General features: G+C 41.1%; 1 protein-coding gene across 1 annotated transcript in view; it reads right to left on the bottom strand.

Moving 5' to 3' along the window:
- Positions 1-19,820, bottom strand: part of LOC148364764 (metabotropic glutamate receptor 4-like) — a 445,635-nt gene that overhangs the window by 182,797 nt on the left and 243,018 nt on the right. The window contains exon 3 of the mRNA XM_088338975.1: positions 18,376-18,592. Coding sequence (XP_088195101.1) covers positions 18,376-18,592 — 217 coding nt within the window. The remainder of the gene's footprint in view (positions 1-18,375; positions 18,593-19,820) is intronic.

Here is a 19,820-nt window from a genome sequence, read left to right as displayed (position 1 = left end):
ACTGTACAGACATACGGACAACGTTTTTTTGAATAATTAGCAATTTAATAAACCATGTACAAATATTGTAACTAAAGCACATAGTCAACATTGTTTTAGTCAACATTATAGGAAAAAATATGTTCGAACATGGTCACGATTACCCATTGCCCTTACCTGTCCCACTCGTTTGGCGCCAGCTGCTGCTCGTTGCCTGATTGGCTTCCCTCCTATTTAAACCCAGTGCTCTCATTCACTCCTTGTCAGTCAGTCAACGAACCTCTGCACTTGCAAGGCAAGCATATTGACTCTGTCCCGCCCTGTCCAGTAGCCTACTCGTGTATCCAGTATCCGGTATCGATCCCGTCTGTCCCGTCCTGTCCGGTATCTTGCTCGTGCATCCAGTATCCGGTATCGATCCCACCTGTCCCGTCCTCACCTGTATCCTGCTCGCGTATCCTGCATCCGGTATCGATCCCGTCTGTCCCTTTTGTCCGGTATCCGGTATTGATCCCGTTTGTTCTGTCCTGTCCCAGATCCGGTATCGATCCCGTCTGTACCGTTCTGTCCGGTATCTTGCTCGTGCCTACAGTATCCGGTATTGATCCCGTCTGTCCCGTCCTATCCAGTATCCTGCTTGTGTATCCAGTATCCGCTAACAATATCGTCTTTCGTTCCGTAAATAAAGCTTGGTGTGAAAACGTTACGCTTTTGGGTCTACCGTCTGTTCGAGTTCTGACAAACATGTGCATTTGCCAACTTAAGAGATAGCACTCAGTCTGCGTAGTTAAGTTGATGTACCATTTGGGTATTTATTCATGATGTCTGTATTGTCAACTGTGTTATTGTCGTGTTAGTTAAATCCAGTTTTGTTATTTTGTGTTTAACTGCTTGACTCTTTTGTCAAATCTTGTATCATTTGAAGACAACATTCTCTTTTTGAGTCAAATGATAATGTACTTAAAAAAATAAAGCTGCTCACATAACTTCATGTTTACTGATAACATCAGGCTTACAACCAGGATTAGTTCTGACCAACGGGTGGTAACTCCATTAGAATAGAACAAACTGATGCAGAGACAATATTTAGCTTATAGGATAAATGTAGTGGTAAATTGCTGTTCTGGCTGGCTGCAAAATTAGTGTGTTCACGGACCTCCAATTCCAGGAAGACAAAAATCGCATTTATGCCAAGCTGAATATGTAATACAGTATCTAGGCCTTATACACAATAACAATACAAAAAGAGTTTGTTCTGCACACTCTTTTTTAGAACGAACTATTAAAAAGCCAGACACGAAAATCTGAAATTTGCGACCACACTAAACCGGAGAATCGAATAATAGACAAATAATGGACTAGAATGATGCAATAATTAAAAAAAACAACACTAGTAGGAACAATGAATAAAAAAAGCAATATAAATTGGAGAACAGGACGAAACTGAACAACCCAATGACAGCTTGTGTTGCTGTCGTCAACTATATGTCCTATTGAAGAAGGTGGCAGGACGACGAAACTAGTCAGGTTAAAAAGAACATTTCCCTTTTTTTCTGATTAAAAATAACTTATATCACTCAAAGAAAGAAGGCAATATAAATGTTTTGGATTCCTTACAAGCTAAACTTTCCCTCGTAAGGTTTTAGGATCAAAGGTTGTTAGCTTTCAACTTTGGCTTTATGGCACATTTTGTGAGTTTTGTAAATAAGGGGAATACAGATTTATGTTTTTTGTAAAAAAAACAAAAAAAAAACATATATTCATTATTGAATCATAACGATAACCCATTTATCAAATGTATTGTGGTAATCACAACCATCGAACTCTACCATCACCGACTGAATGCATACAGTGGAACCTCGGTTTTCGAACGCCTCTCAGTTTGAAAAAATCGGTGTCCGACCCAAAATTTAGACAAATTATTGCTTCGCTGTTCGGTCAAAAAATCGGCGTTCGAACGCCGGTAATGCGTGAGTGCGTACGCTAGGGTGCGATGCTGAGCGGCGTACGGGTGTTTTAGCCCCTTATTATGCCTCCGAAGAAAGTAGCAAAGTTGCTAGAGGTGAAAAAAGAAAAGTAGTGCGTACAACTATTGCATTTAAGAGAGAAATAATTGCCAAATATGAAGGAGGTGTGCGAGCGTCTTCTGCTGACCACCACAAAGGTAAGAAATCCTATTCATAAGATTACGATAACGCGGACGTAGGATTAGCCTGGGTTAGCTTTATGTGGGTGTTGGAACGGAGCCCAACTTTCAGGGTGGTGGAACTGAGCCCCCTTTCCAATGAACCGCTCACCACTAGTTATGGAGACCCGGGTGCTAAATGACTTGTAAACGACCTGATTTTTTTATTTTTACACGTTCATGTTAGCGTAATCTTTCGTACGGAAGATTACGATAACGCGAACGTACGATTAGCCTGGGTTAGCTTTATGTTTACGTTAAACATTCAAGGTAAACTTTCAGGGTGTTGGAACGGAGCCCCCTTTCCGATGAACCGCTCACCACTTGTTGTGGAGACCCGGGTGCTAAATGACTTGTAAACGACCTGATTTTTTTATTTTTACACGTTCATGTTAGCGTAATCTTTCGTAAGGAAGATTACGATAACGCGCGATTAGCCTGGCTTAGCTTTATGTGTACGTTAAACGTTCATGGTAAACATTAAGGGTGTTGGAACGGATTAAAACTATTTACATGATTGTTAATGGGAAAAATGATTTCCGTGATCGAACAAATAGGTTTTCGAACAGGGTTCTGGAACGGATTATGGTCGAGAACCGAGGTTCCACTGTATATCTCATTACTTGGTGTATTTGCTTACTATAGTAAAACATAGATTGCTGTTCATAGCACTGTTCCACACTACATTGGTATAAAAAGCAGTCAGCTTATTTGTTTAGGGATAAATTTAGCGATTATATAGTGTATGTGTTTTTTTTTTACAATAAATGAACAAATTAGCAATTAGCAATCCACATTGAATTTATTCCCAATTGGTACAAATCCCCCAAAGGCTATATCAAGATCAATTAAATAAAGTCACACTCCCCTGCCACCAGCGCCAGTAACCTCCCTGCACCCTCTTCTACAGCTGCTGATTCTCAGCATTTCTCGCACATGAATATTTCCTTCATAAAAAATGAGGAGACGGGCAATCATTACCACATAGCTCACATGAGGCGGTTAGATTCTCCCGATGGAACGACGTGATAACTAATGTTCCGGATCAAGGTTCACATGGCGTTCTTTGCTTAAGAAAATTGCCTGGTGCAATTCATCTCCCACTAAGAGGGTCACTCCACCGTTAAGTCAGTCAGGCAGCCAGAACATCATTCAGCTCGTCAGTTCGCCCAATTAAGCCACGGCGCATAATTGTTTAAGCCAATTGTGACAACACAAATCTGAAGGGACTTGAATGGGTTATTTTGGTCTCACAGAGTAATAAAGAGGTCGAGAGGGCTACAAAGTTCAGATATCAGCCTACTCTGTGAATGGGAGTGGCAATGTCACACTTGATCTTTTCCTGCGGGTGACGACCAACGTTTAAATATGGCCCATTTATAGCTTTGTGGAAAATAAAGACAAGTGACCCCTCTCAAGTGTCAAGATACATTTACATTAATGTCAAATCAACTACAGACTAAGGCACTGCAGGTTCAGGTACCTTATACTCGCTAATGCTCGCCTCGGTTATCGCTGTTTCACACCAGCACAGATTTTGAATACAATTGTCTTTGTTGTCATTGATATCAATGTAACGTGCATTGTGTTCTGAGACATCAAACAGCAAATGCTATCCCCTGGGCAGGTTAAAGAGGGCTTTGAGTGTTGGGTGGGCGTAACTTTCTGTGTGCCCGACATTGATGGGCTGGCGTATGCTATCAGTCCAACAGCCAGGACGGGCGCACAAGTCAATGTGTTCACCCAACCACACCGAACTGCAAATGCACAGCTACAGGTAGCTTTTAGCGGCTCATTACATTGAGAAGGAATTCATCAATTAAATCAGACTCTGAAGAAAGTCAGACGAGCCCAAGGAAATGCTGATCACCAACGGGTGCTCCATGAACTGTTATCGGGCCCAGGAAGCCAGTGGATGACATAACCAACATTTGTTTTAAGAAATGTAGCCGAGTAATGAAGACCATACAGTACATGAAGTACATCAGCTTTGATAGTAAATTGATATTTTTCATGCAAACACGTTTCACAAACTTTAAACTTTTGACAAGAAACTACAAAACAATAGGGGTGACAGGAGTGTGGGCACATTTTCAAAATGACTGCTAAAAACAAGATGTGGAGCAACTTAGAAAGTACATAAGCTGTAAATTGTACTCATAACTACAAGTTGTGAAGACCGAAATTCTTAAAAACTCCTGATACATCTGCGAACAATAGTAAGCAGGGAACTGTAGTTGCTGTTTCCCGCCGACCTTTGCAACGCCTCTGGAAAGGTATTCAAATTTTGCTTTAAAATGTCACAGACAGACTATTGCTACATGTTGTCTGTTTAAAGACTTTTTTTTGCAATAGTTTCCTGAATTTATTCTGCCAATAAAGAAAAAAAAATGAGACAGCAGTTCATCTCTGGCCTCTGGTTTTACCAACATTCTGCTCACCCAAAATTCATTGAACAAGCGAAGGACAAGGAAAAAAAAATCACCGTCCTTCTTAAGTGACTAAAAGTCATAACTTTGGAAAACGTTAATCCTCAGTTACCCTGCATTTCTGAGAGTGAAACATCTCATCTCATCTCATCTCATTAGCTGCACCGCTTATTCTCAGTAGGGTCGCGGGGGTGCTGGAACCCATCCCAGCAATCATCGGGCAGAGAGCAGGGGACACCCTGAACTGGTTGCCAGCCAATCGCAGGGCACATAGGGACAGACAACTCACTCGCTCATTTACACCAAGGGACAATTTGGACCGGCCAATCCACCTGAAATGCATGTCTTTGGAATGTGGGAGGAAACCGGAGTGCCCGGAGGAATCCCACGCAAGCACGGGGAGAGCATACAAACTCCGTACAGGAAGTCCGGTAGCTGGATTTGAACCCACACAGGAGGTTCCCAAGACCTTAGAACTGTGCCGCATACGCGCTAACCACTGCGCTAACCACATATTTGAGTACATTTTCATGAGAATGTTACTTGTTCTCAAAGATGGGTCAAGTCAATTGCACGACTCTTCTTTTTAATAAATATCCAAATAATTGAAATTGGCTGTCCCTCACAGAGCCCAATTGTGGGGAGAAGTTAGTAAGAAGAGGCTCCAACCAGTGGCTAATTAGGCACGTTCTTCTTAGTTCGCTTTTGGTATAATAAAGTCAAACTTGAGATGAAATGTGACAGAAGAGAATATACTTACGTCGCGTCCCCGAGTTGCTACATGATAACTGAGCGCCACATAAGAAGGGGGTGAGATGGGCGGAGTTGAAGGAGGGGGGGTGAGCGAAGCGGTAACTCACCATGACTAAGCATTGTGTCCGGCCCTCCCCCTCCCCTTCACAATAAGAGTGTCCACACCGTGTCCTCAGTTGACATAAGCTCGCGCTTAATGGCGTCAAGTCAATAAATGCTTTTTTTGAAAAGGTAAGGTACATTTTTAGACACGCAAAGCTCCAAACCCGCAAAAGTGGAACCGCGAACTAGCGAGGTTCAACTGTATTGTCCTACTCACCCAAATTGTGTAACCAATTACCGAAATTCTCTCGATCAAACAGGGATGGCGATGACTCTATTAGCAGACTTTCTCATGTGGCTGTTGCACAGGCCTACTCTTTGGTGGGGAAATCTTGTTAGGGGTTTATTGACACTGTGTTTTAAGTTGATTAATGGGATCAACATCTCTGAGAGGGTCTGTCTGCAGTTGAAGTGGGGACTTAAATGAATACGGTATTTGCTTACTGCAGTTTGTTAAAGAAAAAAAATGTCCCTTTCTCAAATCGAGCAAGAAAGAGAAGTAATTTGGACATCCAAAAGGATTAAAACTAAACAATCAATGTTGAAGCATCTGCTACTTGCAGACGAATTCCCTAATATGTTGGTGTTTGTATGTATGAAATATTGAATATAAACCCAGTAGGGCTATAAGATCTATATTATTGTGTGAGTTAGTGGAGCCTAGAGTTCAAAGTAAACACAGTAAAGCTATACTTACAGGGTTGGGTAGGGTGACTTTAACTTGATTACTTTCAATTACTTTCGGATTACTCCAATACCAAATATGCTATTAAAAGACAAAATAAACTAAATATGAATAAAATTATGACTCACAACACGTGGTAAGTTTTCTCTCCTGGCTTTGATCTCTTTGATCTCCGGCAAAACGAACATAAAATGCGACAGAAACAAAATGAAAATAAATCCAAACAGCTTGCCAACATCATTTTTGCCGTTCCATGTATTCTGTTACTCCCCAAGCTTGCACAAAATTTAGTCATTTTATTCATATTTAGTTCCTCATCTCATCTCATTGGCTGCACCGCTTATCCTCAGTAGGCTCGCGGGGGTGCTGGAGCGCATCCCAGCAATCATCGGGCAGTGGGCAGGGGATGCCCTGAACTGGTTGCCAGCCAATCATAGGGCTTATTTAGTTTATTTTGTCTTTTATTAGCATATTTGGTATTGGAGTGATCCAAAAGTAATTGAAAGTAATCCAGTTAAAGTAACCCTACGCAACCCTGTTAATATTTAGTTGTTATAAACCTGCAAGCAAAAGAAATAGGCCATGTTGCTGAGGGAAGTGAAGTTAGCTCTGTGTGCAAATGCCTTTAAACTCAAATAGAATATTCCTTTTTTGTCCTCTACCTTTAAGGTCCTTCCATCCAAAGGGGTTGCAGACATGTCGCAGACTATCTCAGCTGTCTTCAGGCACAAGCTATGTTTTGTCGAATTTACTTTGCCTGAGGCGGATTTATCTGCCTATCCTTGAAGCAGCTCACTAAAAAAAACTGCTCAAAAGTGACCACCGAGTTTCTCAAGGTGAAAGAAATAACCGAAATGCATAAAAAGAGGAATTTTCTGATGGGGGTTTTCGTATTTTAATTGAAAGTACAGCTAAGGACAAATAGGAAACAGACGGTGCTGGTGAGGCTAAGCTACAAGTTGAGCTCAGCATCACCGCAAAAGTCAGGATTGAGTATTTTTAAAGTACTTTTTGATACTGTTATTAACATTCAAAATTGCAATGACAAACTTTCAAAATAATTTTTCTTTTTAACATTTTACAATTGTTCATAAGTGTTCTTCACACCCTTTCAATTTGGGCGAATATATATTTGTATAGGCAGCACGGCGGCGCAGTGGTTAGTGCGTGTGCTGCACAGTTCTGAGGTCATGGGAACCTCCTGCGTGGGTTCAAATCCAGCTCCCGGCCTTACTGTGCCGAGTTTGTATGTTCTCCCCGTGCTTGCGTGGGTTTCCTCCGGGCACTCCGGTTTCCTCCAACATTCCAAAAACATGCATTTCAGATGAATTGGCCGGTCCAAATTGTCCCTAGGTGTGACTGAGCGAGTGGGTTGTCTGTCCCCGTGTGTTCTGCGACTGGCTGCCAACCAGTTCAGGGTGTCCCCTGCCCACTGCCCGGAGATGGCCGGGATGGGCTCCAGCACCCCCGCGACCCTACTGAGGATAAGCGGTGCAGCTAATGAGATGAGATGAGATATGTTTGTTGTTGTTTGTTGTATGTTGTATGTTTATTTTTTGGGGGGGTATACAATTCAAAGCCCAAACCCAGTAACTGGATTACACTACCCAGAAAAAACTGAAATGATCGCAAAGTAAATACCAAATAACTTTTACGTTTGAAAATTCCCACGGGTTTTAAAAGACAGAGCTGCCAAACACTCCAAATTATATTTCGGAATGGATTTGTTCTTATGGTAGCATCTAAGTCAAATATGGTTCTCAGACAACGAAAAAAAACAAAGTTGCTGCTACTGCAAGTGCCCATTAGATGACAGTTTTCCACCATGAATAACCAAATAACCATTAATATTTTCAATATGAAAATGAGCATTGCTTGATGTTTTTTTTTCTCGATTTTCGTAGTTTTCGTAGAAAATGAGTACTTTGTTGTTTGCTAAAAACTGCTGGAGTAGACTATGGGCAGGGTTGGGTAGGGTTACTTTAACTTGATTACTTTCAATTGCTTTTGGATTACTCCAACACCAAATATGCTAATAAAAGACAAGAGAAACTAAATATGAATAAAATTATGACTCACAACACGTGGTAAGCTTTCTCTCCTGGCTTTGATCTCTTTGATCTCCTGAAAAACTAACATAAAATGCGACAGAAACAAAATGAAAATAAATCCAAACAGCTTGCCAACATCATTTTTGCCGTTCCATGTATTCCGTTACTCCCCAAGCCTGCACAAAATTTAGTAATTTTATTCATATTTAGTTTTTTTGTCTTTTATTAGCATATTTGGTTTTGGAATAATCCAAAAGTAATTGAAAGTAATCAAGTTAAAGTAACCCTACCCAACCCTGACTATGGGAGAGTTGTAGTTTTTGGCAGCGGTGAAAATACCCTTTAATAACAACTAATGATACTGCTGTAATCAACCCATAACTCTCACTTATTTTGAATAAAATGGAAAAGAAATGAGCTTCTCGTCTAAGTCTGTCAAAGTCTCTAGTGATAACTACTCTGGGACAATACACTTCAAGTGAAGCAATCATGCCACTCAATTCTGTGAGCAATACTTTCTCATTGTCATCAAAACATTTTTAAAACATTTCTGCTATCGTTGCAAAATGGTCTAGTCTACAGACTTTATGACAGGCTGTAAGGCCCAATCCCATTACTACATGTTCAACTCGTTTATCGACCTCCTGCACCTTCTGACATTTTTGTGGAGGCAAAAATAGAAAAAACCATGAGAAATTGGAAATGTACTACATCTGCTACTTCAACCGTGTGCTGTCCATAACAAAAGGAGAGGTAAGAAGAAAACAATTTTGAAAAAATAAGTTTTTAAACAAGCCTCTGTTATAAAATATATAGTATCCTTTCATTTTTTTGACTGGTAGATGTGCTCCTCCCTGAGGAAATTGTCTGCGGGCCATATAACAGGGGTGTCCACTACTTACAAGTCAAGTCAAGTCACATTTATTTATATAGCCCTTAATCACAAAAATGTCTCAAAGGACTGCACAGGATTACAATTACAAAATTACACAATTACCTGATCTTAAACCAGCATGCATTTACAGAATGAGCAAGTCAAGATTATCTACACAACATACAAATTACATCTACCGTAAATTCCGGACTATAGAGCACACCTGATTATAAGCCCCGCCCACCACATTTTAAGAGGAAAACCGATTTTGTACATACACAAGCCGCACCTGTATATAAGCCGCATGCGCCCACATTTAAAAGTGTAACACAAACACAAAATTAACCGAAACCCGACTTCAAGTCCCGCGATTGAAACTAAATGTCCTTCATTAAAGTCCATAGTTCAAAAATCACAGCCGGCAAAATGAACGGAAAATGATACCGTTACTTAAGGTTTGATGCAGACCTGCAGAGTCCGGGTCCCGTTGAAAGTAATCCAAGGAAAAAAGTGTATAATTTCCAAAGGTAAGGGTGGGAAAAATATATCAGATGAACATATTTACTCACGCGACTCCTTTTTCCTTAACCAACTTTTTACCCCTTCTTCAATCCTTGTCTGTCCCTCACCTTTAGCGGTCCCCACTTAAACTCGGCACCCCGCGTTTGTTCCGCCCCTCCTTTTTCGTTCACCCCTGCAAAGCATATCAGAATAAATGTCTAAAATAAATACAAATAAATACATTACAAAAATATACAGTTGCAAATACATATTGTACATTGGTTACACATATTTACAAAGAAAGACGGTAAACCGAGAGAGTTTTCAAAGCTTTAATAATAATAAAAATATAACTTTCATCCCAAACGGTGCCAGGGACAGGGCAGTTAATGGTAGCAACACGCTAGCAACACGCTCGCAACACAGTAAACGGGTCTGGTAAAAAAAACATACCGTACTTGTACAAATCACGGTAAACCGTCTTCATCTTCCTCCTTAGAACTGAAGCCATCACTTGAACTTGTAATCATCAAATACACATTAAATGCCAGGTCCTGTTTATTTGTAGACCTTGTTAACATCGAGATTTCCAAAGAACTGCACTGACCCACAATGACCCCCTTATTTCTAACCTACATAATGGAAAGGTGCAGGGCGGCGCAGTGGTTAGAGCGTGTGCATCACAGTTCTGAGGTCAAGAGACCGAACCTCTGTGTGGAGTTTGCATGTTCTCCCCGTGCTTCCTCCCACATTCCAAAAAATATGCATGTCAGGTTAATTGGCCGGTCAAAATTGTTCTTAGGTGTTAATGAGCGATGAGTTGTCTGTCTTTGTGTGCCCTGCAACTGGCTGGTAACCAGTTCAGGGTGTCCCCTGCCTACTGCCCGAAAATAGCTGGGATGGGCTCCAGCCCCCCCCGCAACCCTACTGAGGATAAGCCGTGCAGATAATGGATGAAAGGATGGATAATGGAAAGGAGGCGACACGGCAGTAGAGTGGTTAGCGCGTTCTGAGGTCATCGGTTAAAATCCAGCTACCAGCCTTCCTTTGTGGCGTTTGCATGTTCTCCCCGTGCTTGTGTGGGTTCCCTCCGGGCACTCCAATTTCCTCGAACATTCCAAAAAACATGCATGTCAAGTTAATTGGCCAGTACAAACTGTCCTCAGGTGTGAATGAGCGAGGGAATTGTCTCTTTCTGTGTGCCCTGCGATTTGCTAAAAACCAGTTGGGGGTGTCCCCTGCCCACTGCCTGAAGATAGCCGGTATGGGCTCCAGCACTCCTGTGACCCCACTGAGGATAAGCGGTGCAGATAATGGATGGATGGATGGATGATGGAAAGGAAAAACTTTAAAAATCACAGTTTGAGGAAAAATTTAGAAACCTTGAGAAGGGACTAAACCTAAGTAATCCCTCTTCCTAACCAGGCTGAAATTGATGTTGATTGGGCCAACATCAACAATGAACATAAGTAATTACTGAAAATGTGCATCATCTGATTCAACCGGCTGACTGAGATGGGAATCTTTGTTGTTAGTGTACCAGGCTTCTTGCACAATTTCAGTCATTAGTTATGTTTATTGCTGAAATCGACTTTTGTCTATTGGTGCCCAATCAACATCCTTTGCAGCCTGGTCACTCTGAAGGGGGGATTACCTCATATGCAGCACCTTCACAACGTTTAATATTGTCCTCGCTAATTTTACTTTTTTCTTACCCGCATGCGGATTTCAGATCAACGGATTTTCTAACCGTATAATATTCTTGCAGATCCTTGAAAAGTATTAAATACGTTTAATTAATAATTCTAAAACAAATGCCTAATTGGCATTTGAATGTCTTAAATCCAAGTTTTGAAAAGCCTTAAAAAATCTGAACTAATTAATAAGTTTTGTATTTGTTGGAACTAAAATATTTTGTAACATTTTATCAATTGTCTTTTTTAATAATTCACAGATTTACTTGTGTGGCAACATTGCATGACCACAATAACGGGACTTTCAAAACGCTGATGTGGTTTCAGTCAGACCTTTTAGAGCAGACGCATGTTTTAGTTCTACCCACAATATACAGAGCAACTAAGGACATTTACTTTGGACCATGGGGAATTCTAAATTTAATAAAAAGTGGCTGTCCAATGAACATTTCTCCCCATGGCTATATTGTTTTGTTTGTTTCAATTTTTTTTATTTTTTTTTTACCAAATTTATCGTATTCTTTTTATTTTAAAAAGCAGATATTTGGCTCATATAAAGTCATGTAAGCTTGCGCTGTAATCCAATAATGTTTTTAGATAGATAGATAGATAGATAGATACTTTATTCATCCCCCCAGGGAAATTCACAAAGCAAAAAAACAAAACAATAAATCACAAAAGTAGCGAAAATAACACGGAGCTGCTGGAGTGGCTGCCATTCGCGACGGCGCCGGAAGTAGATTTTATTGATATTGATATTTTTAATTTTTATTGGTAAGAGATGCCTTGATTTATTTGGCTACCATGCCCTTTTTACTGGTGCAGTATAGAAATGTGGGCTTTCAGAAATAAATTATATGTGCTAAGTCTGTCTAACTTGTCAAAGAAGACTTAAGTGAATTGGTTATTTTTTTCGCAACCTGTTCTTTTTTTTTTTTAACTTCACATAGCTCATTCAAATATTCGTACCTCAGATTATATTCCTGATTAGAGTATGGAACCAAAATCTTAGCACACAGCCAGTCTTGTTTACCTCCTTGCACAATCTCACATGGACAAACAAGTCCGGACAAGCAAGTTCTTGTTTCAATTTGGACAGCAAACACTTCCACTTGGTTGATGTTTTCCAGCTCTGTGTGTTACAAGAAGCGATTTCACAATATCACGGTGAGAGGATTGCCTTCAAGGCCGCAGTGTTTACAAATAGTGGTGGATCGGAAAGCAGAAATAAAAACCTCATCTGATATGGTTTTCATCTTTTTTCTCATATTCATCACCTAACTCAAATTAACGTAAATTCCGGACTATAGAGCGCACTTAATTATAAACCGCACCCACCACATTTTAAGAGAATAACCGCTTTGTTTTTACACAAGCCGCACCTGTACACAAGCCGCCGTTATTACATGTAACACAATCACAAAATTAACCCAAACCCGACTTTGAGCCCCACCATTGTGACTGAATATAAAGTACACAGTCCAAAAACCAGAGCCAGCAAAATGAATGGAAAATGATACCGGTACTTAAGGTTTGATGCAGACCTGCAGAGTCCGGGTCCCGTTGAAAATAATCCAAGGGAAAAAAAAAATGTATATTTCCAAAGGTAAGGGTGGGAAAAATATATTTCGATTGTTTTCCGCTGCGTCCACAAACACCTCTCACCTTTACTCCACTTCCCATCAGCCCCCATTGTTTTTGCCCCTTCTTTTTGATTCGCCCATGGAAAACATATCAGAATCTCATCTCTCATTAGCTGCACCGCTTATCCTCAGTAGGGTCGCGGGGGTGCTGGAGCCCATTCCATCAATCATCGGGCAGTGGGCAGGAGACACCCTGAACTGGTTGCCAGCCAATCGCAGGGCAACAAGTCTCTAAAATAAATACATTACAAAAATATACAGTTGCAAATACATATTATACATGGTTACACATATTTACAAAGAAAGACGGTACACCGAGAGTTTTCAAAGCTTTAATAATAATATTATAACTTTCATCCCAAACCGTGCCTGTGAAGGGTAGCAAAACGCTACTATGAACACGCTCGCAAAACAGTATACGGATCTGTTAAAAACAAGATACAGTACTTGTAGAAACCACGGTAAACCGTCCTCATCTTCCTCCTTATAACTGACGTCATCAAAGTCTTCTTCACCAGTATGGGAAAGATACTTTGTCATATAGCCTTCGTCCCACACTCCCTTATTCAAAAACATACTCGCAAAGTAAAGTTTACGTGCAGTAACTCTCTTTCCTTCTTTATCGGACTGCTCGATTGCTTGTAGCTTGAAAGCTTCGTCATGTGCCTTTCATATTGCAATTTAGATGGTCAGGATATGTCTACGCTAATTTAAATGGTGCTCAAGCTAAGAAGTTGCAGTCTTCCTCGGCGCATATATTCCACCGGTCTAAATCTTACCTTTTGTACTCAAGCCCCATAAATTGGCCGCATCACTGAATAAGCCGCAGGGTTGAACGTTTGGGAAAAAAGTGGCGGCTTATAGTCCGGAATTTATGGTACTCCCTCCTATATTTAGATTCAGATTCAGATTTACTTTATTGTCATTCGTGAACACGTGTATACAGAACGAAATGTCGATACATCTGACCTGCACAGTTTCCTTGAGCGTCAGCCGGGATAGATAAGATTAACCATGTCTTTGTCAGAATTTTAGCGCAGCAGATCGTCATCTCGCGGTTCGATGTTACTTCCAGTTGTAAATGGTCCAGTTTATTGTCCAGAGAGCGAACGTTGGAGAGGAAAATGGAGGGGAGAGGCGTTTTGAAGGGTTTAGCCTTTAGCCTAGCGGTTAGCCCGGCCCGACAACCTCGCTTCCTCCTCCGGTCACGCCGCTCTCTTGCCACTCTGCTTCGCTGCTTTGTAGGCCGCTGGGTCTTGTTGACATAGCAGACCGTGGCTAATAAACACTCCGAGTGGATGATCGCATATCCAGCAAAAAAACTGTGATCATATTAATCTGCAGTTTGAGTTGACTTTGTGCGCCGTCAAAACTGAGGTGAAGACTGGGTTTTATGGCCGAAGTGTAAAAAACTGTAGTGAGCCGATGTAGCCGCAGCCGAACAGGGGCGCCGCCATCTTGCAAAACTTTTTTTTATTGCGGGTACTCTTAAAGGTAGGGGGTCCCGACTATGAATTTAAAGCAGGTCACTGCGAGTTGCTACCGAAGCAGCTGACTCACATAATTTACTGGACCACTTTCTGTAAATATTAAGCCTTAAACAATGGAACAAAGTGAATCAAGGGAGAAAGTGTGCTGGCGGAATCATAATACACTTTCATAAAGTGAACAATCAGCTTAAATTTGTTCCGCAGTCTTAGCTCTGCAAGTTTTTAATGAAGACTCATCCTCATTGGGAGGAACTATTGACTCTGAATTTAACTGCCGATGAGCCCTGATTCATCCCTCATATCTAATACTGTTTGTACAAAATGGCAAGCAGAGAGTGATGGGTGGGAATTAAAGGTTGCATATTATAGCGACAAGCGTTTGCTGGAAGCATTCGGTGTTGATTCCAAAGGATCCTGGGAAGCGAGGAGTTTGTGATTTTGCCAATCTGCTATCGTGCTGCCGTTACGGTGCCAAGAGCGGTTTGGTGGTGAGGCCAGACGCCCACCCACTTGGAGATCAGAAGCTTCGTGATCATATGTTTTTCAGCATTTTTATGTTGTATTTTTAGCCAAGACTTGTTCATTTTTTAGCTATGTGCATCGGCTGTCTCTGAAAATTAGGCCATGTCCAGTGACGGGCAGAGAACTTTCTAAATTGTGTTCCAGATTTGTTCCATTTAGAATAGGGATGTCAAACTCAGTCTGTCGCGGGGGCTGAATCTAAACTTTATTTTCTCGGGTGGGACAGATAGGCAAAAAAATAATAATAATCACCAAATATTTAGCTTTGTTTTTTAGTAATATACTTCATCATCAAGCCATCAGTATGTATGAAACAAGTTTCGTCCAACCTTTTCATGGTAAAACTCAAGCACATTTAAGGGACTCTCAATGCCATTTTTCCCATATCTCCAGTACCGTTAAAATAGATAATCCTGGGTGAATCATGTATTTTGTGCATACGTTTATTAAAACATTTTAAGATCTTGAGCAAATTGTGAATATATTTGTCACGAAGTGGGTCGGTAATCAGGAAGTTGGAACTCATTTGCGTAGACGATCTGTCACTTTAATTGAGAAAGAAAAGTTGTCCAACACACAAACGGACCAAAAACAAAACAAAGCAGGCTCAAATGCAGGCAAAACTACAGATGAAAGTTAATTTTGCAGTTTTTAAGAGATATCGTAAAAACAAATCCTTAAATAAGCAAAACAATCTACCATCTCGTAGATAAGAAAGCTGGCTTATTTGAGGCTTACTATAAAAAAACAGATGCAATATCATTAAATAAGAAAAAACATAATCCGAATTTGCAGAAAAATCTGCTAAAATAGAAAAGCATTTTGTCCAGTTTAAAATAAAATAATCTTTTAAAATGAATTTTGATACCCGCAAATTATTTTTGCAGTTTTTCATTTAAACAATTATCCTATGAACCCCAGTTACATTGGATTATCTTCTTTGTTTTCTTTATCCTCACTGTAAAATGTGGACCTGGAGTGCCACGTCCAATTTCGTTGTCACAATATATCCCATGTTGTAATAATGACAATAAAGGTATATTCTATTCTATTCTATTCTATTCTATTCTATTCTATTCTATTCGTTTGTTTACTTTACTCATTTTTTAAGCACTATTTTAATAATTCGTAATAATAATACAAATACTACAAAGCAAGTTAAAATGTACTAAAATTAAGTTTAAATATTTACTGTAAAATTTGCAAAACAATCAGCCAGTAGATGTCTAATTTTGCAGTGCCTGTATTAAAGTATAAGTTCTCATCTCATCTCATCAGCCGTACCGCTTATCCTCATTAGGGTCACGGGGGGGCTGGAGCCCATCCCAGCCATCTCCGGGCAGTGGGCAGGAGACACCCTGAACTGTTTTCCAGCCAATCGCAGGGCACACAGGGGCAGACAACTCATTCGCTCATTCACACCTAGGGACAATTTGGACCGGCCAATTAACCTGAAATGCATGTTTTTGGAACGTGGGAGGAAATTGGAGTGCCCGGAGGAAACACTCAAAACTACCCGGGAAGCAGAAAAGGTACTGTACTTTACAAAAGGTTAGTGCCAGAATTATATGAGCTAGATGTTGTGTAATCGTTTTGATGGGGCAAGAACGTTAGCATGGATTGTTATTTGATTTTGATCAGCAGTTTTGGAAAGTATTGCGTGACAACAAATAGCACTATCGACGAACATCATTACTTTTTCTTACACAACAATGTTGCTGGGTGAGCATTTTTGATCGTCTGCAACCGTAATACTGAGCAGTTTTACAGAAGGAGATGGATGTGTTTTCCAAAAAGACAGCGCTAATCAATACACAAGTGGATTATACGCCTCATTCCTCGATGCAACCCAGTCTGCCAGGAAAAATAGAAAAAAAAATCGCATCACTGTTAAAGCCTTTTTTGTATTTCCGTAAACTATATCATGATTTCATCTCGGGTCTCCCAGCAACGAATTTTATTTAACTCTGTGACATGAATCCATCCATCCATCCATTATCTGCACCGCTTATCCTCAGTAGGGTCGCGGGGGTGCTGGAGCCCATCCCAGCTATATTCGGGCAGTGGGCAGGGATCACCCTGAACTGGATGCCAGCCAGTCGCAGGGTACACACAGGGACAGACAACTCAATCACTCATTCGCACCTAGGGACAATTTGGACCGGCCATTTAACCAAACATGCAAGTTTTTGGAATGTGGGAGGAAACCGGAATGCCCGGAGGAAGCCCATGCAAGCACGGGGAGAACATGCAAACTCCACACAGGAGGTTCAATCTCATGACCTCAGGACTGTGCCGCACACACGCTAACCACTGCGCCGCCGTGCTGTCCCTGTATCATTAATGATTTGATAAAATGCAAAATACAAGAATAATGCCAGAGCCTGTGTCTCATATTAACAAATATACCACTTTAAGCTTGTCCTACTCCCACAACTGCTTAAGATATTTGAGGCTCATTTTAATCGTATTTGATTTTTTTCTTTTTTAATAAATAATGGTTTCAAAATAAGGTGCAAGCAGAGTGTTTCTGAAAAAAATGTCACAAAATATTGCAAACGATGACACTTACATACAGTATTTACATTTGATGCAGACGGCACCGGGCAGACAGAAGTATGCTGTGTGCATTGCACTGCCCTCCCCCATTGCTCACCCAATCAAATTGGGCTGTGTGCTTCTGGCATCTCTGGCCTTTTACAGTTTTTCTGCAGGTTTTTATCATATAGTGTCTCAAAAAATGAACCTTGTTTCTTTAATAGGCTCCCATATAAAGCATTCCTTAGTTACGTTCTCCAAAAATGTGGTCCGTCTGTGTGATACTCTGTAAACTGTAGTGTGGAGTATACTCTTTATATACTGGACCAAAGCCATTAAACTATTAGTGCTACATCAGCTATGTGCTTATCAGAATTGGAACTCTGAATATAAGATTTACAAGAATATAATGTTATATCCAAGCCAAATGTACTCATGAAAAGAGACATAAATGGGTTGTGAGCCATAGGTTCCCAACCACAAGTCTTTTTGTGTTCATCCAGTGCCCTGGATAATTTTTCAATTATGTATATGATAGGTCCGTTGAACGCTTTTTCCATCGAGAAAATTTATGCAAGAGTGAATTGCGATGACTCTGTTTTCGTCTGATTGACGACTGAAGGCAGGGCGTACCTGTCTCTTTCTCAAAAAGGTCAGCTGTCCACACCAATGGATGGAGTGGGCTTGACACCTCCAACCAATTCATATGTCTCATTCTTAAACTTTTGAGGGTAATTCTAAGAGGACAACGAAGCAGGGATTTAATCAAAGTGCTTTCAACGTTTCCCTTGTTCTGGAACTAATTAATTTGTGCCCGGGCAATTTTCTGCAGCACAGTACAATACGTCCGCCCAGGCGAGTTGATGAAAAGGAAAATCTGCGCCGCCACCTTTAATGTTCAAATACAAGCTCCCGCTTGACAGACTCACCGTCCTCTCGAGATTTCTGGATGAAGGCCTCCACGCCGCTCTCGCCGTAGTTGCCCTCCGAGGCCACGGTGGAGACGTAGTTCCAGCGCATGGCTTTAACGATGTCCACCATTGCTTGCGCCTGGTACGTGTCCGGCGGCACGACTCGAGAGAAAAAGTCGTAGCGGGTGTTGTCGCTCAGTTCTGGAGCCGTGGAGGCGTAGCTCACCTGCGGGATCTGGACACAAAGACCACATTTAGGTTAATTGGGTCCTGTCTTTAAAAGGGGACACTGTGAAATGATTAAACACAAGATTTATCTATTGTGTATTGACAATAAAAACTGTGAGGTCGTAGTTTGCCAATACCTGCCAGCAGGGTTATAGATCACTTATTTATTTATTTATGTATCTATTTATTTTTCATCTCATCTCATCTCATTAGCCGTACCGCTTATCCTCATTAGGGTCGCGGGGGGGCTGGAGCCCATCCCGGCCATCTCCGGGCAGTGGGCAGGGGACACCCTGAACTGGTTGCCGGCCAATCGCAGGGCACACAGGGACAGACAACTCATTCGCTCATTCACACCTATGGACAATTTGGACCGGCCAATTCAGCTGAAATGCATGTTTTTGGAACGTGGGAGGATACCGGAGTGCCCGGAGGAAACCCACGCAAGCACGGGGAGAACATACAAACTCCGCACAGGAAGTCTAGAGCTGGATTTGAACCCACGACAGGTTCCCATGACATGAACTGTGCCGCACAAGCGCTAACCACTGCGCCGCCCTTCATTTTAAAGTACTGTAAAATATACACACTATACCTGGGATCCCCAAAGTGGTTCACATGGGCACCAGGCTAACCCTAAGGACAGCTGAGGAGCCCGCGGACCTGTGCTGGGCCATTGAGATTTTCTAGTAAAGTTATTTTTTGGGGGGGTGGTTTACTGAGTTTATTATCCCCCCTTGCAATATCTAATCTTGTAAAAACACAGTAACAACATAGTAATAACATAATATATTTTTATTTTAGAAATTCATATCAAACTGGGTGCACTTTAAGCTACCGTAAATTCTGGACTATAGAGCACACCTGACTATAAGCCGCACCCACCACATTTATGAGGAAAACCGATTTTGTACTTACACAAGCCGCACCTGTATATAAGCCGCATGCGCCCACATTAAAAAAAAAATGTAACACAAAGACAAAATTAACCCAAAGCCAACTTTAAGTCCCGCGATTGAAACTGAATGTCCTTCATTAAAGTACACAGTCCAAAAATCACAGCCGGCAAAATGAACGGAAAATGATACCGGTACTTAACGTTTGATGCAGACCGGCAGATTCCAGGTCCCGTTGAAAGTAATCCAAGGAACAAAAGTCTATATTTCCAAAGGTAAGGGTGGGAAAAACATATATCCACTATTGTCCGCCACGTCCAAAAACAGGTCTCACCATTA

This window comes from Urocampus carinirostris, chromosome 6 (assembly GCF_059441175.1).
Source record: "Urocampus carinirostris isolate Australia breed hairy pipefish chromosome 6, RoL_Ucar_1.0, whole genome shotgun sequence".
Lineage (NCBI taxonomy): Eukaryota > Metazoa > Chordata > Actinopteri > Syngnathiformes > Syngnathidae > Urocampus > Urocampus carinirostris.
Note: the sequence above shows the minus strand (reverse complement) of the source record. Positions and strands in the feature narration are given on the sequence as shown.